Source organism: Gossypium hirsutum, chromosome A05 (genome assembly GCF_007990345.1).
Source record: "Gossypium hirsutum isolate 1008001.06 chromosome A05, Gossypium_hirsutum_v2.1, whole genome shotgun sequence".
Lineage (NCBI taxonomy): Eukaryota > Viridiplantae > Streptophyta > Magnoliopsida > Malvales > Malvaceae > Gossypium > Gossypium hirsutum.
The window spans coordinates 15,817,143-15,832,968 of record NC_053428.1 but is presented as its reverse complement, the minus strand read 5'-3'; the positions used below and the strand labels follow the sequence as shown (position 1 = coordinate 15,832,968).

The following is a 15,826-nucleotide window of genomic DNA, read 5'->3' as shown; positions in this document are numbered from 1 at the left end:
TTGTCTAATTTAATTTTTGAATTTGGTAATTGTTGCTACACTAAGTTTTGAACTTTTCTTTGTCTAAGCTAATTTTTGAACTTGGCAATTGTTTTTGCATTAGGACTTAAACTTTTTTGTACAAGTAGTGCCTAATATTTCTTTGAAAACTTTAAAGTTCAAGCCGTCAATGTGGGATTAATTTTTAAGCTTAGGGAATAACTTAGACAAAAAAAAATTCCAATCCCTAATGTAGGAACAATTGTTTAGTCCACGTCCCAATATGAGAATAATTACCAAACTTAAGGACTAATTTGAAAAAATAATTAAACCCCAATGTGAAAGTTGTTGCCAAGTCTAGACCCGAAATAATATTTAACCCTTTTTAAAATTTCACATGAATTTTCGTTAAGTATATAAGCTGATTCATGAATTTTAAATTAATATAAAAATTATGTATAATTTTAAAATTTATCCCAAAAGTCAAGTTGATATTTTATTATTTTGTGATTATAAATTTAATCGACCTTATCATATTAATATCAATATTTATACTATTATTAAGATTTGATAAAGTTAATATCATAAATTAATTGAGTACCAACTCATTAAAAAATGACTTAAAATATATATTTTTTAAAATATTGTGACAAGTATTATTATAATGATGTTTTTTATATTCTATATAAATATATATAAAAACTTAAATTAAAAAAAACTCATATATAATAGAATTTTATGGTACCAAAATCTTCAAAAAAACTTGAATTTTATCGTTTTAATCAAATTCTAATTAAACTATTTACATAATACCATAATTTAATTATTATTAAAATCTCTTATAGATTTTTTATATCTAACCTACAATAACAATGGTATGAAAAAAATCAAACAAGGTAGAAAATTATGTTATTAATCTGTTGTAATCTGATATGATAAATTAAATTCTCTTAAGTATTTAATAAGTTTGTTTTCAAGTAGTTTACTAGTTTTTTGAATATTTTTTATTGATTATTATATTTTAGTGTTAATGATAACATTTATCATATTTTACCTCTTTTAATAACTAAATTGACAAAACTATAACATTGTGAGTCTAATGATTGATTTGAGCTTCTATAGAAAGATGACTAAGGCCAAACATTAAGGAGGATCTCATCTATTGTAGGGGTTGCAACACTGGTGCATGTGTGTCACAACATCGACCCTCCATCACTTTAAGGAAGTAAACTTCAACGAAAAATTAACCTGGAACAATCTGCCACTACAATTGCGACATTAGATATGTTGTGTTGCGATACTGAACTTCAAAGTCTCAATTACAAGTGCTCGAGGTTGTGATTTCAAGCCAATGGTTGAAGTGAAGGAACTCAGTGTCACTATCATTGAAGTCGCGACACCAATAAGGCTGTGTCGTGATACCAAGTGCCCCAAACCAAGCTTGTGCCTACTGTTGTTAAGGTCGCAACACCCAATATTGTGTCCTCTTCCAATGATGTTGCGACACTAAAGTTTGACGTGTGAAGAAAAATTGTAAGGGCAATTTTATGCCCAAACAATCTCATTTTACTTTTCATTTAAGGACATAGTTATTAAAGTTGAGCTAAATGTTAGTAGATTATAAATATTATTTTATAAACTTTTGGAAGTGAATTTTTGAGGCTTGAACATTTTCTTTACTTTCCATATTTTTAGATTTTTCTAATTTTTAGATTAATTTTCTCCTTTTATTTTTTTTTGTTATTTTATTTATTCTTTCTTGATAAAATGTTTTGTAAATAGGGATGGATCAAACTTTTGAGCGTCAAAAATTTTAATTTGAAGAATCATTCACCCGTAGAATGGGACCCCCTTGCAATGCTAACAAAGTTAACTCACTATCTTGTCCTTTTGCCTATTTAACTTCTGTCATTAATGTGTCTGGTAGATCACCTGTATGTTCAACCACTATCTCTGTGGTAAAACCAAAGCCTGATCAACATCTACTTTCGTTGGAGTCTCTTCTAACTAGAGGTGTTCATGGGCCTGGCCGGACTGGGTTCAGGCCGGGCTCAACTAAAAAATCATGTTCATTTATTAGGCTCGAATTGGGCCTAAAAAATGGGCTTAAAATTTTGTTCAAGTCCGATTCGAATAAAAGTACTAAAACTCGGGTCCGGCCCGGCCCGGCTGTATTAATTTTTTATATTATTTTTAAATATATATAATACATCAAAAATACAAAAAATATCAAAATAAATATTTCTCAACAAATTAAAAATAAAATTTAAAAAATATGTAAACTTAAATAACACTAAGATAAATGCAACTTAACAAGCAAATGCTTCTAAAATAATAAAAAAATTAACAAATGTCTTTAAAATAATAAAAAAATTAACAATAAAATAAATTTTATATAATATCCAAACAATAAAATAATAGCAACATAATTGTAAAATGGTAGCAAAATAGGGAGAAAACAACAAGAAAATAACATTCAAAAATAAAAAAAATATGCAGATTTTTTTGTCCTTTAGTGATTCAGGCCGGGCTGGGCCCGGGCTAAAAATACCTTGCCCGAGACCCGGCCTATTTTTTAAACGGGCATTATTTTTTTGTTCAAACCCATTTTTTGGGCCTATATTTTTTACCTAAACCCTCTTACATTTCGGGCGAACCTTCGGGCCAAATAGAGTAGCTCGGCTATGCACACCTCTACTTCCAACCTCGGTTTTATCCTTGAATGATGACTTTGGAAAGTTGGTTGTCGAACTTAAATTCCTTTTATTGTCTTCCTTACTAGTGTTTACAACTTCAATTAACAAGTTAATATTTCATGTAAGAAATCCAATATTACAAAATTTATTTTGATGATTAAAATATCATTTCATGTATTTTTATTTTCATATTTTTACTTTAAATTATGTTTAAATTTTTTATCATATTTTACATGAAATTTGATTACAAATAATAAAAAGAATAAAAAACAAAAACAAAACATAATGAATTATCAACTGATTTTTTTTAATTTGAAATATATATTTTATTTAAAATAATAATAAAAAAAGATAGAACATATAGTAGTAATTTAGTTCTAGATTATTGATACTAGAGATTTTGACGAGGATTTCGCTGAAGCTCTCCCTCGCACAATCACACTATAGGATCTGGCGCGGAGTGGACCGAATCTCCGATGTTCTTTTTACTTTCAAACTAAAAGAAGGCTTTAGACATTTACCAAAACATGGTCATGGAAGACAGTCGCAAACCTTCCGGTTACAAAGAGTACGTCGCGGGCTTGTTCGCCGGTGTTGCGACTGTGGTCGTCGGTCACCCCTTCGATACTGTCAAGGTATAACTTCTTTTTCATTTTTCATCCAAAAAAATTTGGAAAATAAAACTTTTTTTTTTTTTTGGATATGGGTGTGGAAATTTTTGAAGGATTATGTTTGTTAAGTTGTAACAATTACCAAATTAACTAGGTTGTTAGTGTTGCTAGGAATGTGGGTTCAATCATCGAATTTAAAAATCGGAAAAATTCCTCTTTGGGAACATGTAAATGTTGATTAGTTTCCTTTAAGATAAGTTCTATTTATTGCTTCCTGGTTTTGTTGACAACATTACAATTAGTAAAGCTTCTTTTGTATCTACGGTTGTTTGGTCAGGTTAAGTTGCAGAAACACAATACTAATGTGCAGGGGATTACATATAGGAATGGCTTCCATTGCACTGCTAGGATACTCGCAACTGAAGGGGTATGCTCCTTAATCTTTGTTCTTTTCTTTTCACCATCAAGAGCCCTGTTCGTAAATTTGCTCGTCGGTAGCGTTTGGTGCTTTTCTATGATATGATTCCAATGGAATGTGATTCACTGGAATATGATTGCTGGGAATGTGATTACTGAGGAAGTTAATACATTGGAAGGCATTGATTAAAATCGTAGGAAGAATCTGGTGGAAGTAATAGAGAAAATCAAGTGGTAGGACAAAGGAAGAAGACAATAGTTTTTCCAATATAAAATAGGGTTAATTTTGTCTTAATATTTTTTTAACTTTTCAATCTACATGGGAATGGGAAAGTAATTTTCCCACCTTTTTATCATGGGAATCATATTGCCATGTCTATGGGAAAGTAATTCTTAAGGGAAAGTTAGATTCCAAGAAAAGTAAATAAAATCTAACATACCAAACGTTGGAATCATTTTCCAGCTTATTAAATTCCTAGGAAAGTGACTACTTTCCATCATACCAAATGCTACCTTTGTTGAGAGTTTAGACCACTGACATCTAGATAAATACATGCGGTGGAAAGAGATCATGTTATTTGTTTATGACTTTTGGTCATTCTTGAACTCAAAGGCCTATTGATTTTGATTATAGGGATTCTTTCTGTTCAAATGCAAAATGAATCAGTAGGATATAATGACCTAAATGTTCTGCTGTCTCAGATTTAAACATTTTGCACGGACAAGCTTGTTATGTGTTTATTCCTAAAATGGATCTTGGCTGCTAATGTCCTAAAATCTAAAAATGTAAATGTAAATATTGGAAAAAGTAATTGAAGTTATCCATGAATCTGTGAAGATAGAGAGAATTTGCAATTTGTATATGTCCAAAAGGGAAAAGAAAGAATAAAGAAATATTCTTACAAATTCTCAATATCTATAGCTGCAATTCTAGAACCAAGATTTTGGTCTACTACATAAGTTGAGAGGATACTTCAGCATTTACAAGGTTGTCTGTGGAATAGAAATCATTGGTTCACTTTTTTGGCTGTATATGTTATACATGGTTGTTACTCTCTCCCTTACTCTTGACATATTTGAATTTTTTCTTTTTTGGAGAACTCATAATTAGCTTTGGCAGGTTAGAGGACTTTATATAGGGGCAACGCCATCTTTTGTTGGGATGGCTTTTGAAAGTTCACTTCTTTTTGGCATTTATTCGCAAACAAAACAGTCACTGCAGGTTTGTATTTCAGGGAATTGGAGGTGATATACCCATCCATGAAACTCCTATTGCTGAAACTAGATTGGGAACTGGTTGTTTTAATAATATCATAGGCATGTTTCCAACACATTGTAATGTTGTAAATTATTTTAAAAAAAGATTTTTTGTGCCAATTAAGGGAGGAGTTCAGAGTAGCAGGCCCCGGCCCCAAGTAATAATTCCTTCTGCTGCTTTCGCTGGAGCTATTATCAGTTTTGTTCTATGTCCGTCAGAGCTAGTGAAGGTAAGAATTAGTTTCTATGCCCTGCTAGTACTTGCTCTTTGATAATTGATAGCAGATCACTGTTTGTTTCTCCCAAAGCATGCTTTTGACATTGTGCTTCTCCAGTGTAGGATGCAAATTCAAGGTACTGACTCTTTGGTTCCAAAGTGCAGTGGCTACAGTAGTTCTCTTGATTGCGCACTAAAAACCATAAAAAGTGATGGGGTGAGAAATACTCTGCGTTTTGGCAACTTAATTTGTACGTGATTTAAACTAATGGAACACCTTTCAGGTTACAGGTTACAGGCGCCTTTCGTGGTGGCTCTACAACATTTTTAAGGGAATCTATTGGAAATGCAGTATTTTTTAGTGTGTATGAATATGTCCGTTATTATATGCACTTACAACTAAAATCTGGTTCATCTGACCACAACAATTTGGTTGATATGGGAATTGGAATTCTGAGTGGTGGTCTGGGTGGTGTAGCTGTAAGCATTCTGACATCCTTGCATATTGATTTTTCAATTTTGAGTTACGATATGGTCTATTTATATCTAATTTTATTCTTTATTTGTTTTTTCTTAGTTCTGGTCTACTGTTTTACCTTTGGATGTGGCAAAAACGATTATCCAGACCGCTCCAGATAAAAGCTCTCCGACAAATCCGTTTCAAGTTTTAAATTCGGTAAGATGATCTGAATGTGCCTTTCCTAGCACAATAAGATGGATAGCAGCATGGTGGAGGTTTTATAACAATCAAAATAATATTGAAAGGAAAGGAGGATATTCTAATTGTTTCCTTGCCTTGTAGATATATCGGATGTCTGGACTTAGAGGATGCTACACAGGCCTGGGTCCTACTATACTGAGAGCTTTTCCTGCTAATGCAGCTGCAATCGTTACCTGGGAGATAGCCATGAAGTTTCTCGGAATCAAGAACAACTAAGGAAGCTAATAATTAACTCATCTAATCACAAGAGGCTTCTAACATTTTTTGAAGTTATATAATTGGCTCGGTGGCTGATCTTTCATCTCACATCTTGGCATGGGTTGATCCTTAGGATTTCTATGATATGACCTTGAAATTTAATTTCTTTTGCAGGAAAGAGTGCAGTACTATAGCACTTGAGTGGCTGAAACAATCATTAATGTTTTTCGAGTTATCCCCCGATTTTTTTTTTCATGTCAGTGCAGGAAGAGTTTTTCACAGGTCTATTGTTGTCTGCTTGAGGATGCTCCTTTATCAAATATTGGATAAATTTATTTAAGCGAATATTATCTACTTTATTGATTTGGTACTTCCACCTAGTTGGCCATTAGTAGTTAATTTGAATTAGATTTATTTGCTTTGCACTTGCATGACGATTGTGTCGAAACACTACCGGATGGAATCCAACTGTTAAAAGGCTCAACACAGCAAGCGATGGAGTTCTTACTGTTTTATCAGAAACGTGTGACTTCAGCACTTGGGCACTGAAAAGCTAATTTGATCCAAGTCTGAATCAGCTAATACTACTCCCAGCGACGTTCTTGGCAAACAAAGCTTTAATTGATGAACGCATTAACTTTTTTGATGGTCAAGGCTGAATAAAATGAAATCTTAATATTTGCATATAAAGAAAAAATCAAGATTTCATAAGGCCAACGGTTGTTGCCAAACTCTCTCAAAACGCTCCCAGAAAGACACGTTTACTATGGATACATGGATAAAAAAAATGTTTTTTTTCTTGCAAATAATAGAATATAAGTAGAGCAGACAAAAGAGAGAGAGAGCATGCTTAGAGTAGAAACCATATATGGTTACATCTGCTGAGCACTGGGAAAAGGCTTTCTATATAGGATAACTAAATACTCGAATCTTAACTTCTTTTAACTATATACACTATCTGTCTTGTTCTTAATTCGGAAAACCAAGAACAAATGTTTTTATGTTATTGCATGTCATACTTTGAAGTAGCATCAAAGAAGTCAAGCACCTTATTGGCAATGCAAGCGAGTAAAACTCCAACTCTTTGATCACTTTTAAGACTTGGCAACGGAAAAGGAAAGAACCACTCTTAAAGATGACAAAAACAAACCTAAAAGGTCTTGGGATGACGCAGTCAAGCTCCATTTGGATACAACTGAAGCTGTCTTAATTTTCAAGACAAAAAATTTACAAATCAACCATCGTATGGTGTTTGAATAATATTAGTGAGCTGTGATTGAGCAAACTCATCTCATATTTTTCAGTGGAGCTCAAGTCTCCGATGGGAGACAGTGAGTTTATTAATTTCTTTAGTGACAAAAATATTGGACTTTTAAATTATATGTTTTTCTTTTTTAAACCTTTTATATTTTCTACTGCAACAATCTAAAATAAATAAATAACTAAAATATTTATATAAGTTTATAAAACGAAGTTATTGAAATTTTATTTGTTAAATTTCAATGCAAACATTTATAAATAATTATTTATATACTTAGAATAATGTAAAAAATTATTAAAATAAATAGATAAATATCAAACTTATACATAAATTTTGGTCTAATGTGCAATTTGATACTTGAACTTTTATATGGTGCAATTAGACACATGAAACTTGAATTGTGGTTCATATGTGTATGTGAAATTTTGATTTTGGTTCAATTGAACACATTTTAACAAATAAATACATGCATTTATTTTTAAATCGGATTAATATATTTTATTTTATTGAAAATTTTATTTATAACGGCATATTTATAATATGTTGACGAAAAATTAATAATTTATTATTATTATTATCTCATCCTTGCATTTAAATCCAAATATTTATATATATATCTATTAATTTTAATATTACTGCTACGTTATTTAACATCTTGCTAAAGTAATTAATCTCACTGTTATGATTGTTTTTATATTCACAGAAACTATTTTCAATATCCATCCAAATATTGGTAAAATTTATCAGTGAATTTATTGTGATTAATTAATCATTGATATTCCTCTCATATAATTACAAGAGAACTCTCTTGATAAATAAAATGTACCAATAAATATTGAGGATGCTGATAATATCAATTATCGAACCTTTTGTGCTAGCCTGATCATCAGGGTATTCACCTTCTAGATGTGACTTAGACTTTATTTTTTTATAATTAAAAAAAAAACTAATTATCAAGGATAATGAATTAAACCTTGATGTTAAATCAATACATGTAATCAAATAATATTTACGTCTGTGTTGTTAAAAGAATACATACAATATCAATAGAATCTAAAGCATCCTGCATTCTATCCCATCATTAAGTTTAAAGCTACTACAAATCATTGGATTATAATAGATTTGGCAGGCTTGAGCGTCAAAATCCATGGCCAGGCTCTCTTATTATTAAATTTAATACTTCTGTCCAACATATTAACAAGCGTGTGAATTTTTTTTTTTGGGGGTTGGGGGTGGATTTTAGTTACAGCTTACGTTAAGAGTATATTGATTTATTGGGACTAGCTAGTTAGGAAAGGGACTGCCTCATTCCAAGTTTCGAGGGGGGTGAAAATTTCTCAGATGGATCCCATCATAGATTAACTATTCCACAAGTTGAAAATTGGGAGTGTTAAAAACGCTTATCTTGATTATTCTCGACACAAGTTCGTTTGAACTTCCTGAAAGCGCCATCGGAAGCATCCCCAAAGTCAAGTCTATATGTAACGCAGGGTACCGAAAGAAATTTGCTCCTTGCATTTGACTTCTTTATTAATGACTTTTCAATCTTTTTTCTTTTTAATCAATTTATAGTTTCTTTTGAACATTCAAAAAGCCAAACTATACCAAACACGTTTGCACCTGGAAACAAGTATGCAGTTTCAGTTAGTTTCCACGCCAGCCGACTGGTAAACTTCCCTTGTTTACATTAGCTTCTGCCTGTCTGAACTCTCAAGTCAAACGTCATAGTTTCCAACGTCACCTTCATATCTGTGTTTCCCCCCCGAAACAGGCAATATTTTTTTTAAATAAAAATAAAAAATCGATATAATAACTCGGACCGAAGACCATTTCAATGGGCCATCTCCTTCTTCAGCAGTGGGTAATACCCCATAATACATACCCAGTTTCACTAAAACCCACACGCAACTCCAGCTACCGTCTCATTAGGAATCCATGCCCGGGAATCTCTATCAAATGGACCCGCAATCGGCGGCTGAAAAGGCCGTTTCAGTTATCGGTTTCGGATTCGACTTGTGCAGGGATGTCAGGCTATCCGCCTGCCTGCCTGGCCCTTCTGGCTCCAGATTGATCGAACTTGACTCAGCAGCGACTCGGGACCTGGTTTTTCCTGATGGAGTTGTTGTAAAAGATGTCCCCAATTCGATTAAATATGATAAAGGCGAGCGTACCAGGTTTCGTTCTGATGTTCTTTCTTTTAGTCAGGTAAGTTTTTGACCTTTTCCTTTGGTATATTTGTGTTTATTTTGCAGGTTTAGTACTGTTAAAAAAAAAAGAGTTACTAGTACTAATAATATTAGAATTATAGGGAAGTTTTGCTTTTTGTTTGCTAATTTTTGTTTGTGCTTTGTTTTCTATTTGAGGGAAAAATTTTCGCAAATTTGAATATGCTTCAATATTCAGAGTCCACAATTTGTATTATTTATAATGTAAAGTTCCAAAGTATTCAATAGAGCTCCTATGATCATCTTTTCTTGCTTATGCTCTTTTTGCTGGTTCTTGCATATCTTTATTCTTTGGAAGTTGTTTTGCAACTAAACTTGTCCACAAAGAAATAACAAAATGGCATCGCTATGCTTCAAGATTAGAAAATAGAAAATCAGGAAGAAAAAGAAAGCCCCGGAGAGTTTTTTCTTTTTTCTTTAGACTTCGCTTGACTTGTTTGAAATTAAATTGGAGGTCATTTTATGCTAGATGTCAGAGAAGTTCAATCGGGATCTATCATTATCCGGCAAGATTCCTTCCGGCTTATTCAATGCCATGTTCGAGTTCAAAGGCTGCTGGCAGAAGGATGCCTGTGCCGCAAAAGGTCTTGCCTATGATGGTTGGTTCTTAACACTGTACAATGTTGAGTTGGAAAGAACAAACATAACTTTGTCCGAGCGTGTGAAACAAGAGGTGCCTACTACATGGGACCCTGCTGCCATTGCTGAGTAAGTTCTTCATATACGTAACCTTTTGGAGTAAAAAACTTCCCCGGGAAAGAATTATGATTACTTTGTTTTTGATGAATCTGATTATAACATGTGCAAAGCAATTGCACTTATAACTTTAGTGCTCCCATTGACATTAACCGTGTGTGTTAGTAGTATTGACAATTTGTACTAAACCCGTTCTGATCATGGTTTTTCCCAGGTTCATTGAAAAATATGGTACTCACGTTGTTGTTGGGGTTAAAATGGGAGGTAAAGATGTTATACATGTAAAACAATTACAAAATTCAAATCTTCAGCCCAATGAAGTGCAGAAAACTTTAAAGCAATTAGCTGATGAGAGATTTTCAGAAAATATAGGAACTTCTCCATTCTCGGAAAAACCAAAGGTGCATTTAATCTTAAAAATCTGAATGAATTGTGCATGCCTATTATTCTATTCACTTTTGCATTCTAGGGTAGGTAGGCAAAATTACAGTTTTTAGATAATTGCGGGGGGAATGTTCAGTATGCACTGTAAAATTTCCTTGGCAATAAGTAATCAAGGTAACGATACTGCCATATACGAGATAGAAGGATTACAATTCAAACTAATTATTACTTGACCTCTTCTACATATTAGTTCATGGAAGAACACTGTTGGCAAGGCTTTGGAAATAATTGTTTCTCACTAATTTGTTTCCATCGATTTGCTTTAGGGAGAGCATTATATTCCCGGGCAACTTCATCAAGGGGTGCTCGCTGGATCAATGAGGCCACCTGTTGTCACTTGCTCAAAGAATAATGTAAGTTCGATGGTTTTTATTTTAACTGTTGTTTAGGAATTGCACCTGCAACCCGCTTTTAGTAGAGGTGACGACTCCATTTGATTTTTGTACTTGTTGCAGGACATTATGAATATCTATATTCGTAGGGGAGGCATTGATTTCGGTCAAAGTCATAGCCAGTGGCTGTCAACAATATCGCAGTCACCGAATGTGATATCAATGTCCCTTGTGCCTATTACTTCTCTACTGAGCTGTGCCCGGGGAAATGGATTTTTAAGCCATGCAGTGAACTTGTACCTACGATGTGAGTTTGCATACTTGTTATACCATTAGTTTGGTTTTTTCCGAGGCTAAATGTCTTGATGGCACTAGATTACATAAGGGCAATTTCTGTAAACTGGATTTTTCCCTGTCAGCTGGGGTTTAATTAGTTCATTTACATATTAATACTTCACAAATGCAATATTTTTATTTTGAATTACAATTTATTCATACTTTGGCACATTGTACTACTCTTGTAAAAAATGATGCTCCTTGAAGATCTATAATAAATTATAAGGTACATTAAATTCAAAGTTTTTGCGGACAGTGATTTCCTAGTTGTTTCATTTTGAATGAATGTTGGTGTATATGAAAGCTCATTGTTTTCGCAAATCATATAACTGCATCCTTCTTTGTTCATATGGTGCTTATGTGTGCTCTGATTTTGGCTTCTAATGATTGTTAATATCATGCAGATAAACCACCGATAGAGGAACTCCATGTATTTCTCGAATTTCAAATACCTCGACAATGGGCTCCCGTGTACAGTGATCTGCCTCTTGGTCTCAAGCACAGAAAACAATCATCCCCATCACTTCAGTTCACTTTTATGGGGCCTAAGCTTTATGTTAATACTGCACGGGTATCATTTCGCAGCACACAGTTTTACTTGCGCCATTTCTTTTGACATTTTAGTAGTTATTTATGATTGTTTGCTGCTTAAGTGAAGTTCCGTAATAGTTGATACTTGGAATGATTGTGTCTGAAAATTTATAAATGCATCTACCCGAATTCCTCATCAACTCTACATGAACTCCATGGTGGACTGCTTGCTTAGCCATGCTTAACATTTTTACCATTGTAGATGCAATGTTGATTTTGGATTGTTGATTGACTTGTCGTTTTATTTAATGTCATCTAAGCTTCTGAGCATGCTGATAAAGTGCTTGCTTTTTGAGCTCATAATACAATCGACTGGTTTCCCTTTTTTACCAATGTAACACTAAAATGGGGTCAAATAATTTTGTTAGAACCAAAATAATGATGTTGCAGTGTTGCGCGGAAGCGTGTGAAAGAGTAAAATTATTGTACTGAAAAATCACACTAAGTTCAATTCCCAGGAAAGAGAGGTAGATCACGAAGATCACTTAAATACCAAGTCTTTCCTAGCCAGAATATCCCTCTATCGTAATTTAATAGCACAATAAATCACTACAATCACATTCACAAAATATGCAAAACAAATAATAAAGAACACCAGAATTTTAACGAGGTTCAGCAAATTTTGCCTACGTCCTCGGGCACTACCAAATATATTTCACTCCAAAAATTACAAGTGAAATTTACAAATAGAGAGAGAGAATAATGCCTTAAGTAGAGAATGACAATTATGGGATGAAGAAAGTAAGAAATGGTTAGGCCTATTTATAGTTGAGGTTTAAGGATCAACTTGCAATGTCCCTATACAATTAGGGACCAAAATTGCAATTATCTCATGCCAACTTTTAACCCAACTTGCCAACCAACTTTACTTTCTACTTCCGGTGCCCACCCTTTTTGACTTTTCAAACAATGGGTGGGTTCCAATATGCAGGATAATTGCCATGGATTAAAATGGCTATAATTGCAAAAATAATCTGCATAACTCATGCATGTGATTACTATTCTTATTTCCCCGATTCTCAAGTTCCAAATCCGTAATTGCAGGTTGATACTGGAAAACGACCGGTGACAGGAATACGCCTATATTTGGAGGGTAAGAAGAGTGACCATCTAGCAATCCATCTCCAGCATCTCTCAACCCTCCCTACAATCCTCCCGCTCTCAGATGATCACAGCTATGAGTCGATCGATGAGCCCGAACGTGGGTATTTGGAACCTGTCAAGTGGAGCATATTCTCGCATGTATGCACTGCCCCTGTACACTACAACGGAACCCACTTTGAATGTACTGCTCCTATCGTGACCAAAGCTTGGTTCGAGGTGAAGGTTGTTGGGATGAGGAAAGTTCTGTTCCTGAGGCTTGGGTTCTCCATGGTGGCCTCTGCTAGGCTTCGTAGATCAGAATGGGATGGACCCTCAACATTGTCACGGAAATCTGGAATGTTCTCAATGTTGATCAGCACGAGGTTCAGTTCAGGACTGAATCCAAATGAGAAGCCGACCAAAGTGGACTTAAATTCAGCAGTTTTTCCAGGTGGTCCACCTTCACCAACCAAAGCACCCAAAATGACAAACTTCGTGGACACAAAGGAGATAGTTAGAGGACCTCAGGATACACCTGGATATTGGGTGGTAACTGGAGCCAAACTCTGTGTAGAAGGTGGCAGAATTTCGATCAAAGCTAAGTATTCATTGCTAACAGTTATTTCAGAAGAAAGTCTGATGTTGATGTGAGAAATTTTCGCATTATTTGTATCGCTCTGTAAGTAAATGTTATCATATACTGTACATCATTTATTTGAATTATTACCTTGAATAATGGATAGATATATCACTTGGCCAAAGGCCATTCATTCGACAAATGAATATGAATGCAGTGTTTTTCTTGGTACAGGACAGGAGCAGAGCACCCTCTAAATGCTCATAATTGGACTTTGATCTTAAAGCGACAGATAACTGATAATTATGTAATAAAATGATGATTGCTGATTATTATTCAGAGGAGTATTGGGTGTTGGATTGTTTCATAATTCATGCCATACCCACTTCCATATTTCAAGAATGAAAAAGTTGCAGTTATTCGTAGAAACAATAACGTTTAATTATTGATGGAAAATACCATAATTGATTATTTTCATCAATCATGTAAAAAAGGATTTGTAGAGTCATTTTCATTAGTTGTATTTTAGAAATAATATTAAGACAAATCCATGGAAAGAAAAATGGCTTCAAAGTCAATCTTTTTAAAGTGGCTAAAACGCCATCGTTTACTTGCCCATCGAGAGAAAAGCAGGAATGCTTCAATTTCTGTTCTACTTCTAGGGCTACCCCATTTCTCTTTCTCCCACAAGCTCTGAAAAAAGTAAGAAAAGCAGAGAAGAGAAGAGAAGAGAAGAGGTTTTGTCAATTTGAAACAATGGCGACGACAGGGCAGCCAAAACGACAAGGACAACAGCAGCAGCAGCAGCAGCAACAACAAAATAAAACGACGGAGAAGAGAAAGCCAGTGTTTGTGAAAGTAGATCAGCTAAAACCAGGGACCAAAGGCCACACCTTAGTCGCCAAGGTATTGTCCTCTAACATGGTCCTTCAAAAGGGTCGAGCCGCTTCTCGAAATCTCCGCCAAACCCGCATCTCTGAGTGCCTTGTTGGAGACGAGACCGGCACTGTCCTCTTCACTGCTCGTAATGAACAAGGTCCAATTTTCTAACCCTTCCTTTTTTTTTTTTCTGTTTCTTAAAAAAAGTTTTATGCTCTACCGATCGGATCTTAATTTCTCTCAAAAGGGTACGTTTTATTTCATCCTTAATTCCAAAAGCTATGATCTTTCCGTTCTTCTTATTTTTTTTTTGGCTTGTTTATGTGAAACACAGTGGCATTCAGAAGCTTTTATTTTTTGTTCGTTGTTTTGTTGGTGCTAGTGTGGATTTGATATGATCTAGGATCTAGCTGTTAATTAAGGTTTATTTAGTATTGCGATGTTACACGAATTGAGTTTCTTGATTAATCCTTGATTTGCCATGTTGTTAATGTTTTTAATTCTATTTCTCAATATGAAACTTTTTAAGAAACTCTCGAAGAGATATGGTAAATTAATCAAGAACCAAACATTGGATTTAATTGGCGTTCAAATCCTTAATTTGTTAATCATAGTAAAACTTGATGGCCTATCTGTGAAATTGTCGCGTTCTCACAATTGCAAAAATTGTGAATGTATTTTGCTTTGGTTTTTGGTTTTCACTTTTACAGAGGTTATTCATTTAAACTGCTCAGTCTTAAACTCCATGATGATGCTTTAATCATTTTGCAGTTGACTTGATGAAGCCCGATGACACTGTAATTCTTCGTAATGCGAAGATTGATATGTTTAAGGGTTCTATGAGGCTGGCTGTCGACAAATGGGGCCGCATCGAGGTCACTGACCCTGCCAAATTTGTTGTTAAAGAGGATAACAATCTATCTCTTGTCGAGTATGAGTTGGTTAGTGTGCTTGAAAATGACGAGATTGCTGAGACCTAAGCTGCTGGATACCGAAAGAGTTCTTATGGATTGGCCCGATGATTCTGGTTTACTCTTCATAATGTTGGCGAGATGCTATTATGGTACAATTTTCATTGTGAACGTGTTGGGTTTGGTATACAAAATCTTGCTGATGGTTGGTCTTCTGCATCATACTTTTTAACATCTAATGGTCTAGGTTAAGTACTAGTGGAATATGTACAAGACTGCTTTCTAGTGAACAAATTGCTTCTGGAAATTTAAGTGTTGATAGTAAGATCTTTCTAAATCGAGTTGTTCGTTGCTTTAAATGCTTTATTGAATCTCGTTTGTTCTTCAAATATTTG

The 15,826-nt window shown here is 34.2% G+C and overlaps 3 protein-coding genes across 4 annotated transcripts; all 3 read left to right on the top strand.

Moving 5' to 3' along the window:
• Positions 1-3,033: 3,033 nt before the first annotated feature.
• LOC107913949 (mitochondrial arginine transporter BAC1) lies at positions 3,034-6,450 on the top strand. 2 transcript variants are annotated; one of them, XM_041113610.1, is made up of 8 exons: positions 3,034-3,310; positions 3,624-3,713; positions 4,824-4,925; positions 5,086-5,190; positions 5,296-5,394; positions 5,469-5,657; positions 5,755-5,853; positions 5,980-6,450. In XM_041113610.1, exons 1-8 carry the CDS (start codon positions 3,203-3,205, stop codon positions 6,112-6,114), a joined length of 927 nt encoding a protein of 308 aa, XP_040969544.1. In that variant the 5' UTR covers positions 3,034-3,202; the 3' UTR covers positions 6,115-6,450. The 2 variants fall into 2 exon arrangements, with proteins under 2 accessions (XP_040969544.1, XP_040969545.1); XM_041113611.1 differs by lacking the exon at positions 4,824-4,925.
• Positions 6,451-8,753: 2,303 nt separating this feature from the next.
• On the top strand, positions 8,754-14,433 carry LOC107913946 (MACPF domain-containing protein NSL1). Its single transcript, XM_016842627.2, has 8 exons — positions 8,754-9,562; positions 10,052-10,290; positions 10,493-10,679; positions 10,989-11,075; positions 11,178-11,361; positions 11,795-11,961; positions 13,026-13,743; positions 13,876-14,433. Exons 1-7 carry the CDS (start codon positions 9,293-9,295, stop codon positions 13,713-13,715), a joined length of 1,824 nt encoding a protein of 607 aa, XP_016698116.2. The 5' UTR covers positions 8,754-9,292; the 3' UTR covers positions 13,716-13,743; positions 13,876-14,433.
• On the top strand, positions 14,355-15,790 carry LOC107913947 (uncharacterized protein At4g28440). The gene is made up of 2 exons (XM_016842628.2): positions 14,355-14,677; positions 15,292-15,790. Exons 1-2 carry the CDS (start codon positions 14,398-14,400, stop codon positions 15,498-15,500), a joined length of 489 nt encoding a protein of 162 aa, XP_016698117.1. The 5' UTR covers positions 14,355-14,397; the 3' UTR covers positions 15,501-15,790.
• The last annotated feature ends 36 nt before the right edge of the window (positions 15,791-15,826 follow it).

What these genes read in the sequence shown, in the direction of transcription:
- LOC107913949 (XM_041113610.1), top strand. Translation starts at nt 3,203, where the DNA reads ATGGTCATGGAAGACAGTCGCAAACCTTCCGGTTACAAAGAGTACGTC. An exon ending in ACCCCTTCGATACTGTCAAG is followed by an intron (nt 3,311 to 3,623) that starts GTATAACTTCTT and finishes TTGTTTGGTCAG; the next exon opens with GTTAAGTTGCAGAAACACAA. An exon ending in GTGGTCTGGGTGGTGTAGCT is followed by an intron (nt 5,658 to 5,754) that starts GTAAGCATTCTG and finishes GTTTTTTCTTAG; the next exon opens with TTCTGGTCTACTGTTTTACC.
- LOC107913946 (XM_016842627.2), top strand. Translation starts at nt 9,293, where the DNA reads ATGCCCGGGAATCTCTATCAAATGGACCCGCAATCGGCGGCTGAAAAG. An exon ending in CATTCTCGGAAAAACCAAAG is followed by an intron (nt 10,680 to 10,988) that starts GTGCATTTAATC and finishes GATTTGCTTTAG; the next exon opens with GGAGAGCATTATATTCCCGG. An exon ending in TTTATGTTAATACTGCACGG is followed by an intron (nt 11,962 to 13,025) that starts GTATCATTTCGC and finishes CCGTAATTGCAG; the next exon opens with GTTGATACTGGAAAACGACC.
- LOC107913947 (XM_016842628.2), top strand. Translation starts at nt 14,398, where the DNA reads ATGGCGACGACAGGGCAGCCAAAACGACAAGGACAACAGCAGCAGCAG. An exon ending in CACTGCTCGTAATGAACAAG is followed by an intron (nt 14,678 to 15,291) that starts GTCCAATTTTCT and finishes ATCATTTTGCAG; the next exon opens with TTGACTTGATGAAGCCCGAT.